This window comes from Narcine bancroftii, chromosome 7 (assembly GCF_036971445.1).
Source record: "Narcine bancroftii isolate sNarBan1 chromosome 7, sNarBan1.hap1, whole genome shotgun sequence".
Lineage (NCBI taxonomy): Eukaryota > Metazoa > Chordata > Chondrichthyes > Torpediniformes > Narcinidae > Narcine > Narcine bancroftii.
In genome coordinates this window covers 157,107,061-157,119,340 of record NC_091475.1, presented here as the reverse complement: position 1 = coordinate 157,119,340, position 12,280 = coordinate 157,107,061, and the positions used below count along the sequence as shown (strand labels likewise).

The 12,280-nt window shown below is 37.6% G+C and overlaps 2 protein-coding genes across 12 annotated transcripts in view; one reads left to right on the top strand and one right to left on the bottom strand.

Moving 5' to 3' along the window:
• The window catches only part of LOC138739258 (ankyrin repeat domain-containing protein 42-like), a 75,090-nt gene that overhangs the window by 58,749 nt on the left and 4,061 nt on the right, over positions 1–12,280 (top strand). For 7 of the 8 annotated variants that reach the window (XM_069890969.1, XM_069890968.1, XM_069890970.1 and 4 more), the window contains 3 exons: positions 494–620; positions 1,374–1,512; positions 3,913–3,982. In XM_069890969.1, the coding sequence (XP_069747070.1) occupies positions 494–620; positions 1,374–1,512; positions 3,913–3,982 (336 nt within the window). Of the gene's footprint in view, positions 1–493; positions 621–1,373; positions 1,515–3,912; positions 5,353–12,280 lie in introns of those variants that run through there. The other variant, XM_069890973.1, reaches the window with a different exon arrangement.
• Positions 7,246–12,280, bottom strand: part of ccdc90b (coiled-coil domain containing 90B) — a 33,243-nt gene continuing 28,208 nt past the window's right edge. For all 4 annotated transcript variants that reach the window (XM_069890976.1, XM_069890975.1, XM_069890977.1 and 1 more), the window contains one exon: positions 7,246–10,706. In XM_069890976.1, coding sequence (XP_069747077.1) covers positions 10,648–10,706 — 59 coding nt within the window. In that variant the 3' untranslated portion in view covers positions 7,246–10,647. The remainder of the gene's footprint in view (positions 10,707–12,280) is intronic.

Sequence of the window (12,280 nt, the reverse complement as noted above, 5' to 3'; positions counted from 1 at the left end):
AGGATCAAGCTCACACACACTCTCACTCTTGGGCATAGTGGGGTTTTAAGATAGAGTTAAGTTTAGAGATAAGAAATGTTTTATAGTTTAATAAAAACTATTATTATGAATTTACCAGTGTCTGGTGAATTTTCCATTGCTGTTCCTTTGTTAGTATTAATAAGATTTTATTAGTTTGTAACAGTAGTAACTCCTCTTTGGTGGATTGCATTGACAATGTGCTTTTAACTCAACCTGTGGAATCTTCTATTTAGAACAGAATAAAATTTTGGGACTTGAGTGTAATGTGTATCCTCCAATATTCTATATATTTTTGCCTTAGTTTTCAATATTTTGCCTTAGTTTTCAATAAATTTTCCCTTAGTTTTCAATATTTTTCTTAACCATTGTCATTTTAAGATCCAGTCACAGAATTAGCCTATTTTACATTCATGTGGTAGAAAACTCTGGAATTTAAAAAAAAATTAATCACTATTTGTGTTAATTGATGTAGTGAGGGCCTACAAGAAAATTGAAAAATTGGAACGGTTATTGGAAATTGCCAAAAGCAACTATAGACAGCTTGGAGGATTACTGGAGGAAGATCAGCTCCAGCTAAAGGAAAAGAAAGAAGGAGAAAGGTATTTATTAACTTCTTTCAAGTATTAGTGTAATTTTTGAGCTGTCACTGTTAGCGGAAAATCCCACTCAGCATTATTATCCGAAAATTGTGTGTGCTTCCTCTTATCTGTCCATATCAAATATCATCTGCCCATTTCCAGTGTCATCAATATCTAACAAAGTAAATCCAGGCAAGAATTAATTTATTTCCCTGATTAAAAATTATTACTTTTTTTTAGTGTCAGTTGAGGAACAAAATGTCAGGATTTTGTTTGTTACAAAGTGGACAATTGTAATTTACCAGATTAACAGTCGTAACAGTACCTCTCTTCAAATTAATTCAAACTAAATGAATCAAAGTGTAGAAAGTGCTTTAGTAAAAACTGGACTCTTAGTGTCCTTTGGCAGTGCAGCAAGCCACAGATGAGCATAGAAGCTAGAAAACATTGACATATCCCATTGGAGAGAACATTAGTCGTAAAATATTCCTATAATTTCAAAAGGATTTTGTTTCCCTCTGTAAAACACACATATCTGTGCTGTGTTAGATGATATTGTCAGTAACTGCAACATCCCTTGTCCAAGGTAAATCTGATGGGCTTTCTGCCCATGATTTTACAGCAACCCTTGCTGGAGTGCACAATGCAGATGCTGGGTGAGGACTCTTCTGTAAGGACGTGCTGGAAATTGCTCCCAGGCTCTCACAAGCCACTTTGAAAGGATTTAATGTGTAAGGAAAGTGATGATGTGGAATGAGATTTGTGTCTTAACAGAATACTAGATGAGCTGCGTGCTCAACTGGAGTACGAACGTCTACGTCGAGAGAAGTTGGAGTGTCAATTGGATGACTGCCGAGCAGAAATTGGCCACTTGAATCAATGTTTGGAGAAGCTGAAGGTGTCTAGCAGTTCTGTGTGAGTGGGTTGATTAGCTTGTCCAGGTTGAAGATGCTTAAAATTTGAATTTTTACAAAGTGTAAGGTAAATTTAATTTTGGCATTGAAACCAATGAATATTTTGCAAGGACAATCACTTTCATCTCTCCTTTGGCATTTATTACCTTTGAACCAAGTCTGCCATGAAATCTGGAACCGAATGGTTCTGGCAGATCCCAAAGCAACGTGTTAGGGAGTAGCTTTTTTTAAAAAAAAAGACTTTGTTGGAAAATCTGAAATAAAAATTGATCAGGATATCCAGCAGGTCAGACAGCACTCCTGGAGAGAAAAACTGAGCCCAAATTTCAGTTGCAGAGTGCAAAGGGAACTGCGTTGTTCTGCATTTCATGGTTTCACCATGTTCCTGTGTTTATTTTTTAAGGCAGATCAGTTATGATTAACAAAAAGGCATCAAAAGCAATTGTATCACAAGAAATAACTTGGCCACCACCCAAACACGAGTTAACTTGTATGTGTGTCTGTCATGGATGGACAAAGTTCTGTTCTTCTCATTCCTTTAATTGTTCAATTATTGATTGGCATTCTCACATGATATAATTTAACACTATTTATAGGAATCAGTATCATAGGAGATCATTTAAATCTTGTTTTCATTCTGGTTATAAGAGCTACAAGAGATATTTCCATTGTGAAACTTAAAGTGCACTTTCAAGTACTTTCAAATAGTTTATTTTTCTTCCATTAACAACCTTTCAGGCTGAACATTCCATGCACCCTTCACTTCTGGGTGAAATACCTTTTCAACGTGCCTCAATTCTTTTTACCAATGACCTGAGCCAAAAACCTTGACTATGACTGTTTTCCTAAGGTGGTAGAAAGGTGCTTGATATCTAGAGGTGATTCACTAGCTGCAGAACATCCAGTCTCTGAACTACTTTGTATCCACAGTATTTTTAGTGCTTATCCAGTTCATCTTCTAGTCAGCACTGTCAGATGTTGAGAGTGGGGGGATTATGTAAGGGTGATGCGTTAGATGTCTAGGAACTACAGTTAGACATCTGTTGGAGTTTGTCATTGCCTCACACCTTCAATGTTGTCTGGGTCTTGGGATGTTTAGGCATGACTATTTCATTTGCTGAGGATTTGTGAGTAGATAATAATGTAATCATCAACTAACTCCCAGTTCCAAACGTGGCAAGATGGAGATTGATGATAGGGCATTCTGAGGGATCCCTGCAGTGATATCCTTGGGATGATATGATTGACCTCCAACCTCAATCATTCCTTTGAGGAAGCTATGAATCCCAAAACTGTAATGTTTATCAGTGCCCACTTTACAGGGTCCGTGAAGCTACACTTGCACAAGGGCTACTTTCTTGTCATTCCAAACTTTTCCCATCTATTTTGCCTCCATTGTCTTTTTAATTTTTATTTTTAATTTAGAGATTCAGCATGGTGACAGGCCATTTCAGTCCACGAGTCCATGCTGCCTAATTTACACCCCATTAACCTACACCACCAGTATGTTTTGAACTGTGGGAGGAAACCTGAGTCCCTAGAGAAAACCCATGCAGACACGGGGAGAAAAGCAAACTCCTTATAGACAGCATTTCTGATAATCTCTATTCTTTGTTGATCTTTTGCTCTCAATGTATTTATACTATTTTAAGGATCTCCATGATTTTGTATCTTCATGCTCTGGTTTTGCTTTGCCAATTTCCTTTTTTAATTTCACTCCTGCACTGTTTGTGTTTTTCTGGGCCTTGGTGCCTGGCAGAAGTCTTTTGCTTTCCAGCCTCTATGCTGTTTTAAAAAAAAATGTTTTATTTTTCACACTATGAACCATATTGACCAAAATATACATAAACATTTCCCTCTTGAATATAGTGTCATTTTCTCCCCTTTTTCCCCCTCCCTTCCCTCCCTCCTTCCCACCCCCCTCCCCATCCACTCAATGTTCAACATATATGATACATTAAACCGATGTTCGTGAGGCTGTAGATTTGCAAGTCAGTAACTTTCTCCTTGAATAATCTACTTTGGTGATGGATATACCTTCGTTACTGAATAATATTACATTGTGAGTCAAACTGTTCACCTCTGCTTTACATAATCTGTGGAATAGCTTTTTCTCAATGGATGCATTTCCTCATGGCGAGAAAGAACTTGGTGAGTTGCTTGTGTAATGGATCTGTGTTGATATTGTTTAGTTCATAAAATGTCTTAGTAAGTTATAGAGTTAAAATATTGTGTATGTATTCTTAGTAAGTGTAGAACTATTAAGAGTGTCAATGTACTGAGAGACTCCAGCTTGACAAATAGCCATTTGACTTTACTGTTATTGATCAGAAATGTTTAGCGCTCATTGAGCAATATTATCTGTGCCTAGATCGATGTATTTCCTTTTCTCTCTGTAGGAAGAAAATGTTGAAGAGCCATTTAAAGGGAGAAAAACAGTAAAGGATAAACAGATCTTCAGCAGCGGAGGTGTGTTTGTGTGACGTATCCCTCATACAAATGGGTTCAATCACAGACCTCTTTGACAATCATCCGCTGATTGCCGCCCTCCCTCTCCTCAATTCTTTTCGATAGGATTATTCCATTTCATCATAACTTCAGATTTTAGGATGGGCTTCATTTAAATTACTTTCTGTTCTCACTTTTAAAAAAAAAGTCACTAAAAAGCAGGAGTTCAAAATATAATTGAAGTATTATTTCCATGTCAGGCTGCAGAATGATTGTGTGGAGCTAACAGGAGTCAGCACAGTTACTCACGAATGTTTAAATGCTGTTCAATTCCGATGCAGAGTTTTGATTTGTATGTGCAATGTACTGTAGTTAAATTAATATTTTTCAAATTAAATGATCATATCTCCCACTATTTTTTTTTGAAGTTCAATACTATTTTAGATGCATCTTCAAAATATTCTGTTTAGATGTTTTTGTTTGGTTCTTGTGTGGAAATTCTGTTGCCAAGAAGATACAGAGGGAGAAGGGTAATGGGATAGGGAAGAACAATAGACTAAACAAGAGGGAGGTAGGAATGAAAAAGATAGCTTGGTGAGAAGATGTTGCTTTCGTTGGTGCAACATTACATTTTAATAAAAAAAAACAGATACAGGTGCTTCTTGCCTTAGCTGCCGACAACTTGGAGCACAAGGGATCGCCTTGATTGCTACCTCAAGGGGCCTGCTCCCTGAATTTAGCCAGTTGGCTGAAGGAGGAGGAAAATAATACAGTAGATTAGATTTGATATCTACTGTTTTGAATATTGATTTACAACCACATCCCATTACTGCAATTTTTGGATTACCTATGATAGATTTGACTTATTTATCTCTTCCTGCGGATCGTATGATTGCTTTTCTTACACTAATGGCTAGAAGATCTATACTATTGAATTGGAAAGAGGTTAATCCTCCCACTGTTTTCCAATGGTTTACCCAAACTATACTATGTTTAAATTTAGAGAAAATTAGAAACTCTGTCTATGATTCCCCTTCTAAGTTTGAGTTAACCTGGTGACCATTTATTCAATATTTTCATTTGTGGTGAGTTGATCTGGCTCTGTTTTCTTTCTATGATTATGTATGATAATTGGGCTGTAAGATGAGATCGGAGTGATCGGCGTGGTTTAGCTATATTTGTAGGTTTTTTTTTTAAGTTTTTTTAATTCAGATTTGTTTTTTCTTCTTTTTTGGGGTTTTTTTTTCTTCTCTTTTTTCATATATTGTTATTAATTATATCTTTTTTTTAGAGATAGTTCACACCCTAAACTGATCTAAAAATTTTTTTATGATATACTTTTATTCTGTAATATTATTGTTTAATATCTCTGTATTAATTCATTACTTACTATGTATTTTTTATATCTCTTTGAACTGTATGTGTTTATAAATTATAATAATAATAAAAAGATTGAAAAAGAAAGATTAGATTTGACAAACAGGTTAAAGATGACATTGAAAATGTATCTTTTAAAAAAAATCAACTTTAACGCAAAGTTAACAGCAGGACTGGAGATGGAGTTGTTTCATATTGTCCCCTGATGACCAGTCTCTGCTTCTGCATGTTGTCTCACAGCAGCCCTAGGGATTTACCCTCAAAGCCTCCTGATTACTTGGTAAAGCAGAACTATTAGTTGTCCACAGGAAACTTTATATCCATGTTTTCTTTTTAAAAAAAAACGTTTGAATTATGTTGCAGCTGTTAACATTACTAGTAATGCTCATACAAGTACAGAAAGTAGCCTGTCACTCCTTTTAGTTGTTTGTCTCTGCCTCTATCTCCACTGTTATGCTTCAGATAGAAATTTGTGTAAAAATTCTTATGCTCTTCTCCATGGTTTTGTTGCCCCAATTGTTTTTAAACTGGATCTTCTGATTATCAATCTCCCAGCAAACAGTAACCTCGATTTACTCAATCATTGTGGTCATCTTTTCCATCTTCCTTTCACTTCAATACCTCTACACAGTTCAGGTACCATTCAATTCAATCTTCCCCAAAGCCTTCAGATTCTTCTTTCACAAACCTGGATGTTTGTGTGACTGGGAACTTGTTACCAAGCATACAGTAGTTTCCTAGAGTAGCAAAAATGCTTACAGCATTTTGTATTGCCCATTTATGATGCCCAAGAACATTTTTGCAGCTACTGTGTAGCTGCTCTTGTACCATAGGAAAAGTGGCAGTTAATTTGTTCCCACACATGGCAATGTAATAATGACCAAATAATCAATTTTGGTGATTTTTTTTGTGGTTGCTTTGTTATTAGGCATATCTTGCAGTTTTCTGTTCAAAGTAGCACCAATGAATCAGTTTTATTGAACTCAATGAACAGATGTTGAAGGTCTTCTGAATGAGGACACACTTAAGACTCTAACCATTCAACAGAGTTAAGATTTGCATCTAGGGATCATACTGACAAGTCTTCCCAAGCTGTCCACGTGAAAGATGATAGTGGAAGGAATGTGAAATAATATTCTGTTGAATGATTATTCTGTCAGTCATGAATCCATTATTTTTTGCAAGTTGATAATTCATTTGCTTCTTGGGGCTATTCTTACAGAACATTCTATTTTAACCATGTCTTACTGATAATTTTAGTTTATAGACATGAGACATTTGTCTACCAAACAAGAATTGCACTGTATTTTCTTGGTTTTAAATGCAGCGTACTGTGGCTGTTTTTAAAAAAAATTACTTGACAGTACATTTGCATGAAATAACTTTTAAAATCTTCACCAGTCCTGAAATCTAACTCTGATTCACCATCATTTCATCATAAACTTGCAATCTCAACTTAAAAAAAATTCTTTATGGATATGCTGTCGGCATTGTTTACTTTCTTTTTTTGTATATAAAGTTTGCTCCAGTTACTTCCACCTCTAATATCAGTGCCTGAATTTAGTTTAATATATGAAATTTTACAAAGAAAATTATTTTTTCATTTAGGATCAGCTTTCTTTAATGGAAGTCTGTTACAGAGAGAATTGTGCCATTACCTGTTTGAGTACAAAATATAATTGGTACTGTATATAGTGGTATGCATTCACAAGTATGGTCCAATTTATTTTTTGAAAGAATATTTATTGTGGCTCTGAGTTTGGGAAGCTATTATTGAAGGCTTCAGAGAAATTAGATGCTGCACATGCCACTCAAAGTTCATTTCTTTTATTTGCCTTTAATGAGGCAGTCAACTGTCAGAACACAAAGAAACCAACTTCATTTTTAAGTGTTTCAAATCAAACTACTTAATTCAATCAAATGCTTTTATTAGAGCTGAAACTTTGATTAAGAAAAACTTACAGACCATTGAATATGCACAGTGATGTTATATTTAATTCAAACAAGACAGCTTACCACCTAGAAACAGGCTAAACTTCCTGCCAGTAAATCACTGAGATAATTTACTTACCCAACATTGGTAACACATTGAAGGCTCTGAGGCTGACCCTAGCACAGAGATGGCCTGAAATAAGCAATGTTGGACCGCAAGTACAATAACAGGTGACAGGGAAAATTAATCTGGCCCTGAAATAAAATATAGTCATGTACTGAATTACATGTCATCACATTGATATTCTGTGCTTATTTTAAAAAAAACATCAAGCAAACTCTTTCCACTCCCCCCATTTCTTAATCGGGCATCTGCCTGATTTTTATCCCTGCTGAAGAAGGCCTTATGCTTGAACTGATTCCTTTTTGCCTCCTATAGATATTGTTTGACCTACTGAGTTTCTCCACCACTTTTGTGTACTGCCAAGCAAACTTGCTGATGTAGAGCCACCTGTTGGCCAGACAGTGGAACTGCAATACAAATTGAAAATGGGCGTTGGCAGCATTAGCTAAGAAAACCCAGCCCTGAGAATTCCATGGCAACAGTGTAAGTGTAATGGAAGATACAGGTTACGTGAATAGGGAAAAAGTTAACAATGTTTTAAAGGCATTTAGTTGAGGGAACGATGGGAAATCTGCACGGAGAAGGAGTGTCGATTAGCTACAGTTAGGCTTAGAATTAAATATAAACCGACATTTCTAGACTGTTTTTGAATTTGGCCATAGTACTAATGCTCATCATTGCTGTTGTGTTCTACCAGGCAACCAACATTATTCAAAGTAGAAATGAAAAGACTAGTGTCCCCTTTTATCTCTTTATCTGAAACTTCCACATATCTGACTGTCTCACTAAGTTCCTCTACTGGTTTTTGTTCCAGATTCTCACAGATGTAGTCTCTTGTGTCACCTTAAAAATGGGGGAAAAGTAATGAGCAAAAATAAACTGAAAATTCTTGATAGCTATTGAAAGATAGAAAATGGAAACAGGAGAAGGCCATTCAATCCAAGTCTGCTCCACTATTCATCACAATCATGGCTGATCAGATTACTTCAATACCCTATTCCTGCTTTCTCTCCATTACCTCTCGATTCCTTTAGCCAATAGAGCTACACCCAACTTCACTCTACAAGTTCACACGGCTAAGTGGAAAGGTTTCTCCTCATTATCCATTATCCCTAGATTGTGACCCCTTGTTCTGAACTTGCCCAACAACAGATCTTTCGTGCTTCTAACCTGCCTAATTCTGTCAGAATTTTGTGCCTCAATGAGATACCTTCCCATTCTTCTAAATTCCATGAATATAACCTTGGACTATCCAGTCTTTGTCCACCAGTCCTGCCATCCCAGGAATCATCCTGGCAAATCTTTGCACTTCCTCAGGTTAGGAAACCAAAACTGCACACACTACTCTTTCCAAGACTCTATCCAAATGCAGTAAGGGCTCTCTGCTTCTGTATTCAAAACCTCTCAAAATACAAACCATTTGCCAGCGACTTCTGTCACTGCATTCCACCCTTTCAATGACTGATTCAACATAATGACACCCAAATCTCATTGCACCTCTCCTTTTCCTGATTTCTCACCATTAAAATAATCTGTCTGCCGATAATTGCCACTAAAGTGGATTACCTCAAATTTATCCACATTACACTGCTTCTGCCATACATTTTCTCACTCTCCTAATCGGTTCAAGACACCCTGCATCCTTTTGGAATCTTCCTCGTGGCTTGTACTGCCACCCAGATTGATGTCATCTGCAGTTAAAGATGTTCCATGCAATTCCTTACTCTAGATGATCAATAAACATTGTAAACACCTGGGGTCTCAGCAGTGAACCCTGTGGCATCCCATTACCAACTGTCTGCCAATGTAAAAAGTACCCTGTTCTTGAATGGCCTGGAGTGTAAAGAGTGAAGTAATGAAAACAATTTTTTGGTATCAATTTAGGAACAGGATTAGCACACATTTTTAAAAGGATCAAGAGCAATGGGAGGCAGGTGAGAAGGCACAATTAATAACAATTGTTAAGCGATCCGGACCAATGAGGATGCAGAGAGACCTTGTTAAGCACAAATTTGTTTGTGTTGATCTGTGGTAACTATTGTTTATTTAAGTTCTTTGGTCATTAAGGAAAATCTGTCATTTGTTCTTGCCTAATAGAAATAAATTACATGGAACAAATTCAGGTTCATCATGATCCTTACACTTCAGGACTACATTTCAAACAGGCAAAGATGAAGAAATGCAAAAAGAAGCATTCATAGTTCCTGCTAATTAATTGTAACATAATGGAACTGAGGACTTTTCTCATCTTCTGAAAAGTCCAATGAACATAATTCCTGCCCATGGATCGCTACATGCACCAGATTATCATTGCACGTCAGGTAAAAGGCACTTGATTCTGCATTCAGTGCATTGCATCCAGATGCAGGGAGGCAGCGACAGTCCTTGAACTTGCTGCATTAAAGTTTTCCTTTATTTTTTTTTTTTAAAACACAATTTCTGTTTTTCCTGTCTGTCTAATTGTTAAAACAACACGTTCAAGAGCAGCATTATGATTTGGTGTTAAAAGCAAATAGTGATAGGAATGAAATGATTATTCCAGATAAATTGGGTTCATGTGCTAGTTTCTTCACAGCAATGTGCTTGTTCAGAAACTGACTTAATTCCAAACTGCTCACTGTGCTGATTCTCTAAAGAATACAGTTTAATTGCTGCCATTTCTCCAGAGTAATTGGAATCCATTTACTAAACAAGTGCCTTGTAGCAGGATAACTAGCTGTTTCTTTCCACCCATATTGTAGCAGTTTCCATGGTTACCTGGCAACTGTTGCTATATACCAGTATTTGTTGTTTAGCAATACTGAAACAGCAAAGTAGAAAAACACTTTATATCTGACTGGAATGCTGTGTAAGATTAAAAATAAGTACGAAGGAATCAAGCCTTAATGAAGTACCCAGTATGCCCATTGCATTTACTTAAAGCAACTGTTAAATAATGCAGTTTTGTGCTGTGAGTCCCCTTGGACCAGGCAACGTGTTAAGAATATGCAATAATTTCACACAGGGCCTTTACAATCAAGTGAGCAATTTGTATTCCATTACTACACCATTCTGAAATCTTGTTACCATAATAACAACATTGCATAACGATTTCACCAAACAACTGCAGAACAATTATATTGCCACCTGATAAACCACTCCCTCCCCAGGAAAAAAAATTGGATTAATTATTGCATTTTCTGGAATTCTTCAGGATGAGCGTGCATGAATCCATTTCAAGAATTTCTTCCTGCTGAAGGTGATCTTTCATTTTCTATTTTTGCCACAAACGATAAAATCCCAAGGCTATTGCTAGGCAGGCAAAGACAGATGCTGAAGAAATAAAGAAGAAAGCAATTCAATAAATGTATATTCTTCTTCAAATTCCAAATCTTTCTTTTCCAGAAGGGCAGATTAATTGAGTACGTAAAGGAACACAATTGGGTGGGGCAAAAGCATTGATAAATAAATCCACTAAGATCAGAGCACATTTCTATTTAGCATGCCTTGGCCCTGACAGACACTTGTATATGAAATATGAAGCTGTTATTATCTAGGACAGTGTAGAGAACAAACCCACAACTACCTTGATTACAATTCCTCACACCCTGTCTCATGCAAGGATTCTATCCCCTTCTCCCAATTTCTCCACCTCCACTGCATCTTCCCAAAATGAGGTCTTCCAGTCCAAATCTTCCAAAGTGTCTGCCTTCTTCCACAAATGTGGCTTCCCCTCCACCACACTCAGCCCTCACCTGCATCTTCTCCATTTCGCTTCCCGCTCATTTGCCCTGGCCCCACTCTGCCCCCCAATGCAACCAACATAGAATTCCCCCTCATCCTCACCTACCATTCCACCAGCCTCTGCAACCCACACATTATCCTCTAAAATTTCTGGCACTTACAACAGGATCCCACTAACAGACACATCCTCCTCTCTCTGCCTTCTGTAGGGACCCTCCCTCCATGACTCCCTTGTGCACTCATCCCTCCCCGCCACCTTCCCCTATAGCCAATGGAGGTGCCACACTTGAACTAACACCTCCCCCCTCACCATGGTCCAAGGCTCCAAACAGGCCTTTCAATTGAAGCAATATTTCACGTGTATCTGTATCCAGTGATCCCTTTGTAACCTTCTCTACATTGGAGACACTGGGCACAGATTGGGAGATCATTTCGCTGAGCAACTTCGCTCTGTCCCCCCAGTGATAGAGACCTCTCAGTAGCCAACCATCTCAGTTCTGTGTCGCACTCCTATGCTCACACATCTGTCAATGGCCTCATGTATTATCCCACCAAAACCACCAGGAAATTGGAGGAACAACATCTGATTTTCCTTCTGGGCACTCTCCAGCCAGGTGGCATTAACATTAACTTTTCCGGTTTCTGCTAACCTGCTCTCCTCTTTCCCCTCCCCTTTCCAGTTCTCCTCCCTCCCTTCCCTTAACCTAGCTATCCCTCCTCCCCTTCATCGCTGTTGTCCCCACCCTTCCTTCCTTCTTCACCTATCACTTGCCATCTTTGTGACCACACCTCCCCCCCCTACCCTTTTGCTGACATTTTTCCATACCTTGATGAAGGGCTCAAGCCTGAAAAGTCGGTTATGTATTTTTACCTTTACTATATAAAGGACACTGTTTGACCTGCTGAGTATCTCCAGCATTGTGTTTTTACTTCAACCATTGTGTCTACAGATTTTCATGTTTTACTTTAGAGAACAAGGCAGTAGGTTCATTTTGTGGAGAGAAAATGCAGAAAAGATAGAGATTATTCAAGACTGAGCTCATCTTGCGTCTCAACAATTTTCCCTACAAAATAACTGACCGCCCTGTAACTCTCCAAGATGTGATCTGCAGGACAAACTGCAATGCTGCCTTCTCTATACAAAATGCTTGGAGAATGGCATT